Here is an 18,054-nt window from a genome sequence, read left to right as displayed (position 1 = left end):
GTAATTGAAATTGACAGTTACCGGTATTGATATAGACGTAGTTTAGCCTGCCAAGAAATATTCTTGAAGTGTAATCACAATGATTTTATGATTATGGTTTATTTTATGATTTGTGGTTGAAATATTATCATATACTAAAATATAATAGGCCTAATCATTGGTATTTGATAAGAAAGTTAAATAGCAATATAAACATTAAACATGTTTAACTAGCCTATTAAAATAGTTGGTTTTATTATTTTTTTATGAATTTACTCCTTTTATTATATAACTTAAAATATACGACTCGAAATCGTTGAAAAATAACCCGTGAATTAAGTTAGTTGGTCAGAGATAACAGAACAGTACGATTTTCCTGATTAAACTACAGAATATTTTTATCAGAAAAATTTTCACTTTTACTTTTCTTATTTTTAACCTTACGTGACACCAAAAAGCTAAAACCCGTATCGAGCTATTTAATAATCCAGGTCGCCGGGCTAGTAAACAACAACCTAACCTTATCACATCACAACAACACACTTCAAACAGCACTTATATCCTCTTGTTGAACCACAGGTGTATATTCACAATTGCATCGTCGATGACTGTGAGCACAGTTGTTAGAAAATTACAAAACAAGGAAGCACAACAGACGTTTCGGCGTTTTGTAATTGTACGCGAAAACTTGGCACAAAACTGAGCTTGACGCGACTGGCGACTCTGTCGATCGATACATGAACTAACACAACAATGGCGCAGCCGCAGCGTTATCTACCGGCGCAATACGACTAGAGTACTTAGATAACCGATTGTGTAGGGATTCATTTAAAAAATCTATATTGACCTTTAATTGGTTTGAAGTACTCTTATTTTTGTTATAACCTTGTTTAACTGATAAATTAGTTGTATATTGCATAGTGAGTGCGATCAGGTGAAAGAAAAACAATTAACACAATTTTACCAAATTGTACTGATACAATAAAATATAGCCTACACCCGCCACACGATGTGTTTCTACTTTTACTATAAATGTTTAAATGTTGATGTAAAACGCCACAATGGAAATAATTTTCTACCGGTTCAAACTGGTCGTAATCAGGACCACTAGATACCATAAAGATTTTTGATATTTTTAATGGAAACGTGTAAAGTATATCTTTGCCGATAATTGTAAAATATCCCACCGCAACACACCTGTAGACTAAGCAAATTTACATTTGCCTCTTGCCTAGTTGCCTGAAGAGATTTTCGCTCAAATATATCACTATGTCACTAAATTGTCATATAAATTCATATTCATCACATGTATGTCATTATTCTAAATCGTAATATCGAAGGTAATACAGTATTACAATTCGATAAGGACGCTGAGAAACTTGTTTTACACCTAAACCACGTGACCGCTCCCCTCTACGAAGCCCTCCTAGTCTTTTGTACCAGAATAATTAGCCCCTTGGTTCCTGCTGGGCTTTTCATATTGATAAGCGACATGCAAGTCATACCAGCTAATCTGAAATGAGTTTCGTGTAAAGGGTCTTAGGTTTAAAAACATCTTAGTAATAAATATTAAAACATACATACGCCTTGCCCGATTATCAAAAAATTATATTTATCACTCGTCGTACACTGTGTTTACCATCAATATAGTTTATTATAGACTAGCACATTTAGTATAGTAGAAATTAAGTTTATGTCCATATTTTTTATAAAGAGTTCTTACCCTTATGGAACCTGTAAAGACAATATTAAAGTAGGCTATTTTTCTGCCAGTGTTTTTTTGCAGAGGGCGTTTTGTTGTATTGTTTGAACCTCTTTTCTGTGTCTATGAAGGCCAATAATTTATTATTAAAATATACAGTATAGGGTGTGCGGCTGACGTGATATACAGGAACATGAGTTCAAATGCAATGTGTTGATTGGCTATAAAGTACGGTACATTAATATCGAGTGAGAAAACGGTTAATTATTTTCTTACAATTATTCTAACACTTGTTGTAATTGCACCTGTCTTTTCGTCATTTTAGATTGCGTGGTGGATGCATGTGAAATACTGTACAGAGCTGTAACAACTTCATAGTTTAACATGACCTATCGCGTGTGATAGACCTGAAACCATATTGCATATTGCAACATATTGCAATCACGAAATGTCACGTGTTATGTCCAAGTACAGCATGTGGAACGGAAGTGCATTCTCAACAATTGATTCAAATTGTTAGTTCTATTGTGTATTTGTTAAAAAACTATTAGTCAGGCCTTGAATGGCCAATGCAATAATATTTCGATACAATCGGCGTTAATAGCAAGACTAGTTTAGTCGAACCTCGTTAGTATGGATTCCTCGATAATTTGAAAATCCCCTTGAAACATTCATAAAGGTCAATGCTAAAAATACCTCTATACAACGTAGTAATTAGGTTAAAAACCTCCCTAAGACGAATTTGTTTATGACATGGGCTAGAACTGATTAACCTCTACACGACGAATATTCTTAGCACAACTCCTCTGCAAGACGAATGCAACCTATATAAGACAAGTTTTTCATGATCTTCTTGACCTCCATAGTACGTAGTGTTCAAAACAAACATAAGCTTTTCTCAACATGAAACCCCCACCCATCCCTTTTCATTTATAACAGTTGCCTCAGAGCTCAACGGCAGTTTTAAACATCGATAAAACGGACCACTTTGTTATATAATAATACCTCGATGATACGAATTTTCCCCCTACCCCTTGAAATACGTCAGAGGTTCGACTGTACTGTGATTGTTCATGCCACTTCAAAAGAGGTTGTTAGTTTGAATATTCTGCTTGGCTTGGTTAAACTTGGTTAATTGACATAAATCGGTAATTTAAATCAGCGTACACTGTCGTTGACTAAACTCAACAATGATAATTTTAATCTCGAACATTTCTACAGCTTTATAACATAAGAATGAACTGTCCACTATTAATAATAGCTAAAGTGGATTGCCAAGTGATATAGTTTGAGACTTTTGATTACAGAATCGACTATAAAAGTGATACATCTTTATATTATGCACTGGGACTGGGAGTGTTTATTTGTGTTATACTTCTTGTAAAAAAGTCTCACGCTGAGGTCGAATGTTTCGGTGTGAGAGAATGCGGTTACTCAACAGACAAAACACAACAGTCAAGGTCAGCTGACCAGCATTGTTGTCCGCGACAGCTGATTGGTTACAGAGCTGCCAACGGCGCGCCGACGAATTATTAATCGAATCGAAACACTATAAAAGATGCAGAGTTGCGTAGTATAACTGGTATATATTCTTACCTAACTAGTTAATTCCTAAATTTAGAAAATTGGCTACATAATTTATAAGAGTTTTTAATAATCGTGATGAAAAATTTCCAAAATTATCCCTAAAAAACAACCTGAATTGTGTTGCATAAATTTAAAAAAGGATGAGTGCTATCGTTTTTTCCAATTGAAAAATCGTGTCGATTGAGGGTCAACAACTAATTAAAGGATTAGGATGTTTGACTTGTCACAGGAAAATAAATTAATACATTAAAGGGAGGACCAGGCCTATCGTATTTTCCCCCATTATAATGAGATAATCCACAGTCTACAGTCGGGAGTGTGTTTTGTTTTTATCTATCCAGTCTACAAAATATTAATGAAACCTCTAAACGTAGCCGTTCTTACTCGTACTTCTCATTTCAAAACTCCCATTCATACCGTAGTCACTATCTCGACTGCCTGTCAGTGTGTCGTTGCTGTTGTATTGTTGTTGTCACTTTAACACCTCACTGACGACTGCCGTGTTGTTCACAATTCACAGTTTAGCATGACAATCACAGAGCAGCGCCATTGTGGAATGTTGCTAATTGCCAGACAATTGTTCTGCTGCTTCAGGTCCGCTTACGAAACGTCAGCTGCTAGTGTCTTTATCAGGGGACTTCTTCTGAAGGTGGCAGCTAGGAGGTAGAATACATCGATCACATATTTGGTTTTTTTTTGCGATCGCTGGTGGGATACCATCGACCATACTAACTTCATTATTCTCTTCTACGCCCTCGCCATTTCGCAAAGCACGGAAAATGTTCTGATTGAAACTATATAATTTCTATCGTTAGGAAACCTGTTGTTAAGTACCAATCAATTTAGAATGTATACGTTACTATTACTCTGTAGTTGGTAGTGTAGGGACTGAATGAGACTCGTGAGACAGTCAGCCTCATTCTCACAACTTTCGCTCAGTATGGAGCCGCCATCTCATGTGAGAACCTGATAAAATATCAACTATCACAAGCGAACTGGCTTGACAATACACTTTGACAATAGACTGGCGAGAATAGTAATTCAGCACAAACAATTCAACTTAATAAACACAACGGAGTTCGGAGTTAAATACAGTAAGTTATAGCTCAGAGCTCAGAGTAACCAAACAAAATTTTGTTTTGTTACTCCGAGGTTATAGTAAATAATAGTAAAATTGATTTGATCCATTAGAAGAAGTAATTCAAGAATCTGCCAGCAAACGATCGGGATTTCAGTAATGTGGTAATCATACATTCGCACAATTATTTTCTCATGTAAGTGGACTTTTATAACTAACAAACCATCGATTAGTAACTTCATTCATCAGTTCATTTGCGTGGTAATTCAAAACGGGTTACTACAGATACTCATATATATCAACATCAGTTAACACAATACCAAAATATAATTAACCTGTTTAAATGAGACACATCTTGCGTTTTATTTTACCCACAATACAAAGATTTATAGGCCTATACGATTCAACCAATTAGGTATTTGAGTCGTTTCAGTAAAAATAATAGAAATGTTCCACAACTTGTTTTTCCATGCACTTTTAACTTTTAACTTTGGCCTAAACATTGAACAACTCTGCTGTTTCCTTTTTTTATTGCTAGGTTTCTATCCGCAGTAGAATTTTTAATAAAGGTATCACACACGCTTTTAAGTGAAGTCGGTCAAAAGCCGTAAATTGTTGTGTATGATATACCGGAGACAAAATGCTTCTAATTTTCACAGAATTCCAAGAAGATAACTACTTATCCGTCTCATCCTACTATCACACCCAGGAAAGAGAAGCCTCAATCTTCAAAAAAATTACCATACTGTCCTAAAAAAACCTTTTATTTTAGAAAATAATAGCTTTAAGCGTAACGTCTTACAAAAATCACGAAACGCCTTCACTTTCTACATCGCATTAACTGCAACACAGCAACGTGGTGCGGTGATTGCATCGTCTAACCGAAGGCGCTACTTATTGCAATTGCACGCTGGAGCGGTACAAATCAATGTCACCACACTCCGACATTCCGCGACCTCGGACCATGGGAGCGGCCGAAGGTCATCTAGGACAACCTGGGTCAAGGGGTCACAGGTCAAATGCAGCTGAGCTATGAGAATAAACAATCCCGGGAGACATTCGACAGGCAAACTATTGTTGAAATGTAAAGGTTTACTGGTATTTTATATCGGAAGATAAAACTAAAATCCGGATATCGACTGAAATTTGTGATATCATCACGATGTAGTCATCAAATATATTGCCATCACAAAATGGGCCTTTAATTCGGGCATTGGTCTAACTGATATGCCTCTTGGCAGATGCGATAATATTGTATGGCCATACGAGTCTTCTTTAATTTATCCGAAGATCCCTTTGGATGTTAATTGTGTTTTTTGTGCTTAGTACAAATCTTTTGTTTCTGAAGTAAGTAACATCTCTCAATGCTAATTTAAAAACTCAACTTCATACCTTAATTAGAGTGATTTTCTCAGAAGGCCTCTATTAATTAGATCAGGTTGAGTTATGGTGCAGTATTGTCAATTTTCATTGAACAACATTGTTTATTATACAACACAATGCAGTTCTACAGTTTGAGGTATATGTTTTGTAAGGGATTTTGAACGCGAAATTACTAAACCCCCTTTCTGTGCACTATCTAACACGACCGTTTTTAGATATCATCGTTAATTTAATACCCCAATGACAACTAAGATCTGGTGCTAATAGACCATCCTAACAAATATCCTACCGCATGCAGAAAATGTCTATGTAGTTAGCTTTGGCTATGTTGAGTCTGTTGTATGTTCAGTTGCCACGCACGGCGAGACAAAATGCATGCATTGTCACGCACCTGTCGAGCTCAAAGTGTCACATTGTGACAATAAGCGCTTCGACGTAGCTGTGGCTGAATAATGTTGTGTGGTTAATTAATGGTTTAGCTGTGCTATAGGATGGTCAGTAAATACATTACACATAGCAGTAAAGTAATAAAAAAACAAAACTATTACAGGTGAAGTATTTAATGGTAAACAATTGCAATTTAGAGGATACATTTATTAATGAGGTAACTTTTACTGGGCAAGTTTACTCGTTTGGTTAAAACAATAAATACTGTTCTCCACAGTTATTAAGGGTGACCTTAACATGAATGCGAGTGAATGTATTAGCAATTCGAAAAGGAAATGCTAAAATCAATGTCAGTATTAGTCAAATATTGTTTCATACTATTCTACAATTTAAAAGGGTGACGCTGCTACCTCTAATTACAAACCCTAATACCCTGTTCTGTTCAATAACTACATTTCTTGCCAGATGATAAACGACCAGAAAACAATCAATGTACCGGTCCACAGATGCAGGTTCCGCTCGAATCAACGCGTTAAGAATTAAAAGACTCGCTCACTCTGGAGCGATTCGTCGCTTCACTCGCTCACAATGGAAAGCAATACAAATTAGCTTCGCGCTTTGTGTTGTAAGTGGTTTCAGGCATTTGCTGTCAGGGCTTGGGAAACGGTCTGTTGACTTGCAGTAGTACGCCAACGATGGAACTCGAAGGACTAAATGATGGTGAACAACATAATCAGAACTTTGAAACCAGATAAATTGACACAAATTGTTGACGAGATATTTAACTTTAGTTTATTTTTAACTACAGTATATCTATTCGTGTATTTGTTTCCAAAAGCTTTTCCAGATGTATAGGACTTTGATTACATCAATAGGTGTACATAAACAATACTGTTAAACCCAAAGCCCTGGGATAAAATCAAGTGATGTCTAAATTTAACTCACAGGTTGTGACTCAAATCAAGTATATTTTTCAGTGATTTTCGACGCTATGCACAGCCGACCGGTACTGGATGATTTTATTATACATCTATATTTAGACATGTATGGATATAGCCGAATAAGGTCCGCCAAGGATGATTCCCAAATTTAGGTTTACGATGGTTAAATCAAGGTGAAAATGCCATAACCGTTTACTGGTGTAAAAGTGCACAACGTTAATTCATACAACCTTGAATTGGGTGAAAAATACGGTTGAAGCAGAGATTATAAATCGTGTAGCGAGTCTGAATCAAGAATTCAAGTGACAAATGAAAACAGTATAAAGGAACAGGATACAAATACTAATTTTTACCAGGAATATGTTATATTAAAACATACAACTATCACAATACGGTTAATAATACCATCTGAGTGTGCAATAAACTGTACCTAAACACGATACTCAATGCCGCAGTACGTAGTGTTCTGGGTCTGTTTTAAACCAATGTCACCACCATACAACCGCTGAGGACGGCCCGAGATGCAAATTCGAAACGTGGTCGGTCAAGGTCGAACCGATCACTCGTGTAGAGTCTAGGCAGCTCATTGTCGACTTTTAACACCAAACCGAGAATGTTTGCTGATGAGTTGTTTATTCCTCTGTCTTTCAACGGAATTATACTTTTTTGCAGGGGAACTGTTCAAACTCTGGTATCGACACTCGGCCTAAAGTTACAAAAGCAGCATTGAAAGCTCAATGACTAATGAGATCTTGAATATGAACCGACTGCTTGGGATCGGAACAACAACCTTGATATTTTAAGGGGAGCAAAATGACCACTCAGCGTCAGCGATTCACAAACAACAGTGTTCATCCTAAATGCACGTAGAGGTTACTTTTACTTTGGAAACAAAAAACAAGCATCGCGAAATGGTGGCAAAAATAATTCAATATCAGATCAATATTTAAATTGGAGGTAGGGTTTTCCTCCTTTTAGGAACCATCACTAAAAAGGGCGCTGTAAACATTACTTTGATCAAAACTATAAATTTTGTTAGGTATTTAATTTGTGGCCGTCTTTTCTTCATGTTATTAAAAACAGCTGTTGTTTTCCAAACAAATAGGAACAGTTTACTATCACGAAGGAAGGCTAGATATAGCATAAAAATGTAGCATTGACTGACAATGAGAATAGTCAATAGAATACACCCCGACTCTCTAAATGGATAAGCGAAATCTTGTTAGGCTTAGCAAACTTAGCTGTCGGAAGGGACGTCGGCGGCGGAGCGTGGATGATGGATGTTATTTTTGCCGGGAAATTACAAGTCCAGGTAAGGAAATGGGCGGGAAAGCTTCAACAAACAACGCCCGGCTCAGCTGGGAGGCCACTGTTCTCCTTACAATCGCATCGAGAGGGACTAAGGTCAAGTACAGATCAGTAGATATTAGGATTCACTCATCTGGAAACGATAATGTGTAAACTACATTCATTTGTAATTCTATTTACATACCGGTAATCAATTACGAGGCCTTAGACCCTCAAAGACGGCTGCATGGGCAGTGGGCACGAACTAGAAAAAATCTTGATTTTAAGAAAGGGTAAGAAAATTAAACGTTTTCAGAGAGTTGCATGCAAATAAAGGATTCTCTGAGACAACCAAGCAAATACTAACTCCAACCTATTAGGCATTAAGGTTTAAAACAGAAGGAACATTTCTCCGCCCTTTACGTAAATTAAATTTGTCAAATTTGTGCCCTCTTCCCAGGAGATGTAGAGATCTTCATTTAGGATCGGTTGCTAATCTACCAGGCAAATAACAGGTCGATGCTTCAATCGAGTACAGCAGGACTCGTGCAGTAAATATTTACTTGTCAGATGACGTAGAGAACCATTTAAGTTAATTTTATGTCAATGTTGCAGTCCAATTAGAGTTTACTAAATTAATGTCGCTGAATTCACATAGATCTACCAGCAGAATTGATTGCTTTTGCCGGGCAGTTAACGTACAATCTAGTCCAAACACATCTTTCTACATTGTTTAAGTTAAAGAACATCCAATAAATGACCTCTTGTATTGTTGTCTTGTATTGTTGTTCGAACAGTCAGACTGTTAACTGCACCTGTATCTCCGGTCCCACTGTCCAATATGATAAATATAATGTCTTGCGAGGGGAAACAACAAAAACTGGGTGTCTGGGACCGAGGCCAATAAAGATACTGGTGTTGACAGGGAGATTATCACATCGCCCACACTACGTACCTACACTGAGTGCCTACACCTGTACCTCTGACTCAGGTGGCGCCTGTACCATCATTATGCTGTCACTGCTAAATTGATTTATTATATGGAGGGAAATCTCAATTTCAGAGCAAGTTCTCGTATGCGAAACAATCTTTCCTTGATAGACCTAGAGCTTTAGGCTCACACCACCGGGCCTTAGCATAAAACAAACAACTATTACAGTACTACCATGCTGCCATAAATAAATGAATAATCATATAGAGAAATCTCCTTCACAGGGCCAAAAGACCTATCATTTTTAGCGAGCTTCCCATATAGAATAAACTTTTAACGTCGGTCTCATGATCGACCCATAAACTCATGATAAGACCAAAACCCGGGACTGATCTGCTTTTTCTTTTTGATATCCCCAAAAGTCAAAAGCACCATCTCTTCAAATTCTTGAAACTCAAACAAAAATCGTCTGAAATTTGGTATACACGTGTTAAACCTACTTTTATTTGAACGAGTTTGCAGACCAGCATGTTCAAACTATGGTAACAGTTGGGTTTGATGGGGTAACAATTATTTTTCCCCATTTTCGACCCCAACACAAAATTTTGTGATTTCTTTCTAAATTTTTTTTTAAGAGCTTAAAAAACAACAAAACTTAACATCGTAGTGTTGTTGTGCGTCTAATGGTTACAGGAAAAAAAAATCTTATGTTTTTTGTATGAAGAATAGTAAACTGTTGTAGTTTGCTTGGTTATGAATAGATTTAGATCAGTTTTGAAAAATTTAATTATTTTGTACTTAGCTCACAAAAACAACTTTTTAATTACCTTCCTTGTAGTAGCAAATCTTAGTGCTCGCAGAACCTAATGTTCTTTGAATTGGGAATAAATCTAACTTGTTTAAGGAAATCTTTTGGTAAAAATCCGATCAGGGAAAATAGAATCTCGCTTAGTCTGCAGATTTGCTGTGGCGGGGGTATTTTCTATAAATAAGGTGGGCTTAAAACCTACTGGATCACGGTTATCGTGTATATCGTGTGTTGAATGTAGGTCTACGTGTGGTGTTTGATAATAGCACCCCGCCGAACATGTAAACACTGGCTGTTACTAATGGAACTGCTGACGATGCTAAGTTGACAAAAGTGGTAACAATGGGTTATGCAAGTCTCATATTTTGCTGCTGATTGCAAAAATTATGTCGGTAACACGATTGCGTTAAGAGCCCCACGATTTTGTTTGGCAGACAACTACGGTATCACTTGAGTAGTAGCATAGATTAAAGGAGTTGCGGTCTACTCCTCTAGTAGTACTCCTCTGGTAGTACTAAAGATGTAGGTACACCAAATCATCCAATAAAACCACTCTGCATAAGCATAAGCCTTATAAATCACATCACATTCATAAAACATCGTCGCTCATCACCTTCGCCCAATACATGACAATGCGACAATGAATGATAAGGGTTTGACTCATTGTCTACAGACGTGTCCTGACTCCTAGACGGTGTCCTGACCTTGACGGCGACCTACCAGAGCCACTGGGGCGAAGGTGGCGCGACAGGATACGACGGACGTGACCGACGTTCAGGACTGGGATATTGGGAAGGGTCTAGGCAGGATGTTCCAGAAGAAAGGTCTAGACAGGTCGATGTATCTGCAGGTGAGATATAAGTTTTGGACCTGTGGTTTAGAATAAGGGTATGTTTTATTGTGTAGCACAAGTAAAAACGCCTTTGAGTGGAGATTGCATCCAAGTCTAAACCTCGCAATATAATTTTTACCCTCTTCTAAGAAAGGGATTTGTCTAAAAACGAGTCTGAAGATGACGTGGTATATCGACCTAAGTGGGGAATCTTTAGGTTAGGGCCTATTACAGTCCAAAAATAATAAATACTCGTCTTAAAAGTCTTTTACGATCTATATATATTAACGAAAATTAGAAAACATATCGATAGAACAAACTAAGATACCTTAATACGAAGATTTTTAACAATCAATCGACAAAATTGATTGCAGCAATCGCAAACAACCGTCCATCAAGCAATCGGGTTTGTAAATTAGCTGTATAACTTATATTTAAATTTGTGTGACCACCACGAAGAAAATCTGACCAGGAACCCTATTAGAGATAATGGCAGAGCGAAAACAACTGGAAAAATCATCAGATCGGTAAATTGAGGGTGCGCCAGATCACTAGGATTATCATAATCCGAGGCTTATCTGAGTCGAGCTTCAGCATCCATCTCTATAGCAGTTTGAGCGACGCACGAATGGACCATTCTCCTCGCACCATTACCTCCTCCAACCAGGCTGAACATGGACCTCAGGGGCGGCCCTGGGGCAGGGGATAGTAAGGAGTTCATGAGTGGTGCTTGGGCTCGAGGCATCGAGAAAGTCGGAGAGTGCGAAGAAGAGTAGATTCAAATCCATGTTTAAAAAAATTGTAAATTGGCTGAAGAGAAGTATGACACTTCCAAAAAATGGAGGGTCCATAGATACCACATGCAAAGCTTGAATTTGTGTATGAATACTTTGGTTAGACGATTAATGCTGATGGTTAATTCTTAAATACCGTTCTCATGGTCTAAGAAATATGAAGTCTTCAATCAAAATCACGAAAGAGTGCAAATATGTTTAAAAGATGAAAATGGCATAAAAATAGTTGAGTTGTTGACAAAAAATATAATGTGTTTGGCGACGATAAATTGTTTAGAGAATGGTCCACTTGCATAGCGAGTCAATTTTCCTATACAAGCCCCTTGCTTGGCCCTAATGCAAATTATGTTCGAGTAAGGTAATGTGAAAAACAAAGTGTCTCGACTTCATTAAGGTTTATGAACTGTAAAACTTTCTTTTGAATGAAAAACATAACAATATTTTCTACCAAAAGTAAAGAAACTGTGTAATAAACTGGGCAAGATATCATATCTGAATCGTCTGCAGTTGCACGACTCCAAATGGCGAGTTTGCATGACAGTTGTTTATCGACAGGCATTGTTAGTTCCCTGAGTTTAGAGTCATTTCATCAACATAAACATTATACAAAAGATTTTATATTGTAATGTTTCTTACCAGCTTCAGTAGTGGACGTAGAAGATAGAGATCCTTCATAACGGCCGCCGTTGAGCCGCATGTCTCCAACACTCACGCCACCATCCACAGAGCTGCAACGAACACGACAATCAAATAACATACATAGTGTTGCAACAAACATAACAATGAAAATATCTCAACAGAGCAAATAACCAACAAATAAACAATCAAAACAGATCTACAGAGCTGAATAATGAATAATAAAACCGATCCAAAGATCTGCAACAAATTAACAATCGACGCAGATCCTCATAGTTTACAACAAACATGACGACTAAATAACCAAAAAGCCGAAAGAACCAAAGATTTATAACCAGACAGCTATAATCATACCGATCATCTAAACACCGCATGATCATAATATTATCATTGAAGTTGGATTTGGATTCGAGTTGTTATTCTCTATAATTAATCGTAGTGTGATTTGAGATAATTTCACAATACTTTAATTTTGAATCGAGTCCATCTGTACAGTCCGGTAGGGGTTCGGGGTACGCTGTGACCGGACTTACGGTCGGGTGGAGATCGTTTAACACAACAGGTGTTTGGTAACAGCTGTTTACCACCTGACTCCCGCCATGGCGGCAATGACATCAGCTGATGTTTAGCGCCAACTATATCCATCTATGGCGTCATTCTGTTGCCTGTATCGCTGAACGAATTGGCTCACTAATCCGAGTGTAAAGTGGAGAGGTGCGGTTATGTTTCAAAAGTGCTTAGTGCTGTGGTTCAGGTTAAGTCTGTGTTATCAAGATACATATTATGGAATTTTAAGCTGTCTTTAGTGTGGAATGTGATCAATAACAAAAACAACAAATAGCCTAGTAACTATTCAAAATTCAACGTTATACTAGGCTATCCTTCTCACAACCCATATTTTTTACTCTTGTAACTGAGGATGCCACTAAACAGAAAGGGCAAAATATCTGGCATAGAATTTTAACTGACGACGAAGTTGAAGCTGAAAATATCGATAGACTCTGACAGCGAAAGCCTTAGTAAGAAAATTAAGCATACTTTCTTTCTCCAGCTATTTTTGCAGGGTTAGTTCATCTACACTGTTTAAACACCAATTTTTGAACAAATAACTTACAAAGCTGTGCTATTTCAGCAAATTTTCACGCAGGCTAAGGGTCGGTGCAAATATTTCAACTTTGCGACGAAATGCTTTTGACATTTGAGACACTTTCCAAAAAGGGCCGCAGGTGGTAAATAATACATAGCACACTACAGCCCTTTTACCCTTCTATTAATGGTTTATGAAGACGCATTTAAACTCGGGTATATTGCACACTAGGAGAAAAATACTTATAACTGCGCAAAATTGAAGGTTAAAAACGAAACTATAGTTCGGCCGCTTAGAAAGCGACCTCCTCCAGCATTGGTTTAGCATTAGCGCGCAGGTCGTTTTCTAAGCGGCCGAACTATAGTCCAAGCATCATCAGTTCTGACAACTGCATAGGGATTTACACACAGTTGGACATGGTAGAAAAATTCTTGTGTGGACTCAATTCTCAATCAAACCTCACTATTTACTTTCTCAATCTTAAACTAATATAATGGAATTTATTCTAGTATGAGGGTCCTCTAACAAGGCATACCAGTGCGCCACCATGGTGTATTATCACGGCCCCTGGCGCTTGCCACACAAACCGGCGAGTGGCGCAATGGGCGCAATGGAATGGCGCAGTCGCCGTAATGAATTGACTGCGCATGCGCCGTCTCACTGCGCACATCTATTAGCACCTATGTTGGTCGGTGTTTAGAATTTGGGGCAGCCTGAAAGTGCGGTTGGTATAATGGATAAAGGTCTCAGGATTGGGTCTGAATCCCAATCGCAACAACATGTGTAATGAATGATGCTGTAACGAGTGGTTCGGAATCTCCACACATGCTCTTTTCAACCCATAATAATTAATAATGTAAATATTTTATAGCTTTTTGGGAGTTGACTTTTGTTTATTTGTGTTGAAAAAAATTAACCTCTCCAAAGAAATTGTCCTGACTCGCAGCCACATAATGTTGTCCATGTGACATTGCAGAAAATGTAATATCTTGCTGGTAATATTCAACCCTTGCTATGAACTGGCCCTTTAGCTTCAGTAATGTCATAGCTAAAGCTGATATTACCAAAAGTTGAGTTCTTTGAATAAAGAATGGCAGCACTTTGTCTGATATAGATTCAAACTTACTTTGGGTACCACAGTTTGTTGAGCCCTCCATGAGGAACCAGACATTATTATAGTTTTTACAACAGTTTTTTACATTACTCGGTCTGTCAGTGTTACCATTAAACATTTATGCAGGTATTTGATCTTACATTAGGAAAGTTTACTTTACCAACGTGACAACACGATGTGATGAGAATCTGTATTCCTTACTGCTAGACCAGGCCTCTCGTCTCCTACTTTTCTCATAATGCATAAGATGTCTTATTAATTGTCCTCCTGTTTTCAATATTTCTTCTTTGAATTCGAGGCATTTTCTGTTCTTCCAACAAAACTGATTAACTATTTACTTTGGTATATAACCTCCTGAATATTACAAACGTCAATATTTACTCCCAAATAGCTACCGAGTTTCTTTATATAAACAGCTGTTTTTTGTTTTTAAATTTGTTCTGTGTAATTCCCAGGGCCGGACTTAGGACTTCAGAGGCCCCGGGCGAATTTGCCGATGGGGCCCCCAGTATGATTATACGAGACGAACAAATACAGTACACAATGTAACGCATATTACATGCACACTAATTTTAAATAGGAAATTTCAAGGTGAATTTATATGTAAACCTGTTAGAATAGTATGCTGTATTTTGCATAAACTAATTTTATGTAATATTGTAAGTCTGAAAATAGTTACAATGTACGGTGTTATGTTATGATTTGCTCTTGTTGTAATTGTATTTATAAAATTTTAATATACCTAGCAGGTACCTTACACATTTTTTTGCAATACATTAAAATGTTAATATACTTTGCAACAAATAATGAAAACTATAGATAAAATAAAAATAAAATAACACGTACTTGTAAAAGGTTTAATTTAATTTTTTTACTGTAATAGGCCTACACATTCTATTGGTGCTTGAATGAAAACACAAATAAAAAATAACTAACATTAATTAATGAAATAAGTTATATTTAAACACGTGATGTAAGTCAGAGATAATGCATAAACTTTTAAAGCTTTAATATCCTACTAATATTATAAATGAGAAAGTTTGGATGTATGGATGGATGGATGTATGTTTGTGACCAGTAAACGCGAAAAATACTGGTCGGATTGGGCTGAAATTTGGTATGATGATAGCTCACATTCCCGATTAACATATAGACGCATTCTTATCTTATAAGTCCTTTCGGGATCCGCCCCAGTGGCTCTGGAGTTTCCCATGTGAACCTTATGAGTAATCGTATTTAAAAGGAATAAAAGAATTTTGTCAGCTGTTTCAACTACACAAGTTGGTTATATGATATTGAATAGCATTAAAAAGCTACAATGTTTACCAACAGGGTGCAGTACTATTATTTTTTTACATTTATGACAACAGCTATCCTATTAAGGCCATAAAGGTAAAATTTTGTTTTTAAAAGGCTTATGTGTAACTATTTTATCAACAGATGTAAAGATCAAAATGTTTCTATTTCGTGTTCTCTTCCCGTTGCAAAGCACGGATACAACAGCTAGAATTTACTACAATTTTACTTATAAACCTTTTACTAAGTTTATAAGATACAAGTCAAAACAATTTTAAAGTTTACTTTTTATAGATTAATCATTATAAGGTTTAGAACATAGTTATTTTCCCTATAAATAAATGTCACTTCCCACTCTGATACGTTGGTCACGTTGGCATGGCAATTAAAACCCCCTTTTCCTACATTTCCTGACTGCACTAAAACCATAAACTATGACTTATGTTTATTTTCATAGTGGTTTTGGCATGGAATTCTCGTTTGTATAACATGTTAAAGTCCTAGCATGAAAAGTACCATTAAGAACTTTAACGAGTTTGAGTTTTTTCTTGACGAGTAAAATGTTGCAATACAAGTCTAATAACCAATCACAAGCTAACCATTTTATATGAGTACTGTACCTGAAAGATGTTTAAATGTATTCAATATTTTAGATTAATACAACACAAACATAACATTCAATACAACATTAATTTGTTCTTTGTAGTGTTTGCAGAATTATTAATAAAATACAACACAAAAGTATGACAATGTCAACCAAAAACACACTGGGAGTAAAGTGATTTAAATTGTTTTGGATAGGCGATAAGGCATTGTATATGTATGTGTATGCGCGTGCGTGAGACAGACAGGACTAAACAGGATCCCTTATCAGCTCATTATCATTTATTGTTGCAGCTGCTTGTTGTTTTTTTACGATTTCAGTCGACAACGCTCGCCCGCTCCCAAATAATGTAATTTTTGTTAACATCAGACGAACCTAGCTGTCATAAAATGTCTATATAGATTTTTTTATCCTACTGGCGCTGTATGATTTTGACTCAAAAGACTAAATTGAAGATCCAAATTTCGACGTATAACTTAATTACTATTTTACTAAACCTTTTAATTGAATGGTTAATATAATACTTCTGCCCCTTAAAATCGTGATAGACATATACTTAGAGGTAAAAGAATAACATCTAATAAAACATAAACAGAGCAATGTTTTTATTTTTCAAAAGTATTAGAACTCCATTGAATCTCCATTTAACCCAACACAATTGTACAAGTTACATTCTACGTTAGGACAAGAGTCTTCATATTATTTATTGTATTTTTTGCCCCAAGCGAAGGGGCCCCCTTCAACTCGATCGCCGCGGCCGTACGTTTGTGTGGACGGCTTCATTGAAACTCAAACTGGTCCGTCACAGCCTAGCAGCTATGCTCGTGTTAACTAGGTCTAAAAGCGTGGGGCCCAGTGCAACCCTGAGGAAAAGTCCCTTAGAGTCAAGAATTTTGGAACAGTAACCTTAAATATAGGATAATGACAATAAACCTGTTAAAAAAGAAGGCCATTCGATAAGTGTCTGATTAATTTTCGAAGATATTAATAACAACTACTGTGCAAGGGGCCCCTTTCGGGGCCCCCCTAGGCCCGGGGGCCCCGGGCGCTCGCCCCGTCCGCCCCTAGGTAAGTTCGGCCCTGGTAATTCCGGAATTCTCATGAGGAACCTTTGAGAGTAAAACGGTAAAACCTTATTTTTATTGCAAAACTTCAAATTAAGGCGAATATTTTGACACCCCAAACGTGTAAATTGGTCCACAAATAACAGTAGTGTTCACAAAAAACTGCTTAACGTATTATAGAAATAGATACAGCACAATATTAACTCTTTCACGAAGTGGGTTACGAAAATGTACATAAACACAACACTGAAGTTGTATCAAAAACCCCAAATTAGTTTTAATTTCCGACAATGTATACAGTATGTGGTTGGATGAAGCAAGACCACCACGTTGAAAGTGTTCACCCGTATTGCGGTGCGATGAGCAAACTGGGTTACTTGGACAATGTCTTCCTCTTCCTTATGGGTAGAGTACTTAGCCGGTTTGGAATTGGAACCATCCACATAACTCTAGAGGCCGGTTGGGGCACCTTGAAAATGCCACCAGCAGCATAAAAATAGAATATGATCGTAAATGCACATGCCGAATATTCTTCTACAAATGC

At 37.0% G+C, this 18,054-nt stretch overlaps 1 protein-coding gene across 4 annotated transcripts in view; it reads right to left on the bottom strand.

Annotated features, from left to right (window-relative positions):
- The window catches only part of LOC128985765 (echinoderm microtubule-associated protein-like 2), a 102,116-nt gene that overhangs the window by 46,560 nt on the left and 37,502 nt on the right, over nt 1-18,054 (bottom strand). For all 4 annotated transcript variants that reach the window (XM_054405617.1, XM_054405616.1, XM_054405618.1 and 1 more), the window contains exon 2: nt 12,346-12,437. In XM_054405617.1, coding sequence (XP_054261592.1) covers nt 12,346-12,406 — 61 coding nt within the window. In that variant the 5' untranslated portion in view covers nt 12,407-12,437. The remainder of the gene's footprint in view (nt 1-12,345; nt 12,438-18,054) is intronic.

Source organism: Macrosteles quadrilineatus, unplaced genomic scaffold (genome assembly GCF_028750875.1).
Source record: "Macrosteles quadrilineatus isolate MER2022 unplaced genomic scaffold, UCM_ALF_1.0 Scaffold_2__2_contigs__length_208266976, whole genome shotgun sequence".
NCBI classification, from domain to species: domain Eukaryota; kingdom Metazoa; phylum Arthropoda; class Insecta; order Hemiptera; family Cicadellidae; genus Macrosteles; species Macrosteles quadrilineatus.
Note: the sequence above shows the minus strand (reverse complement) of the source record. Positions and strands in the feature narration are given on the sequence as shown.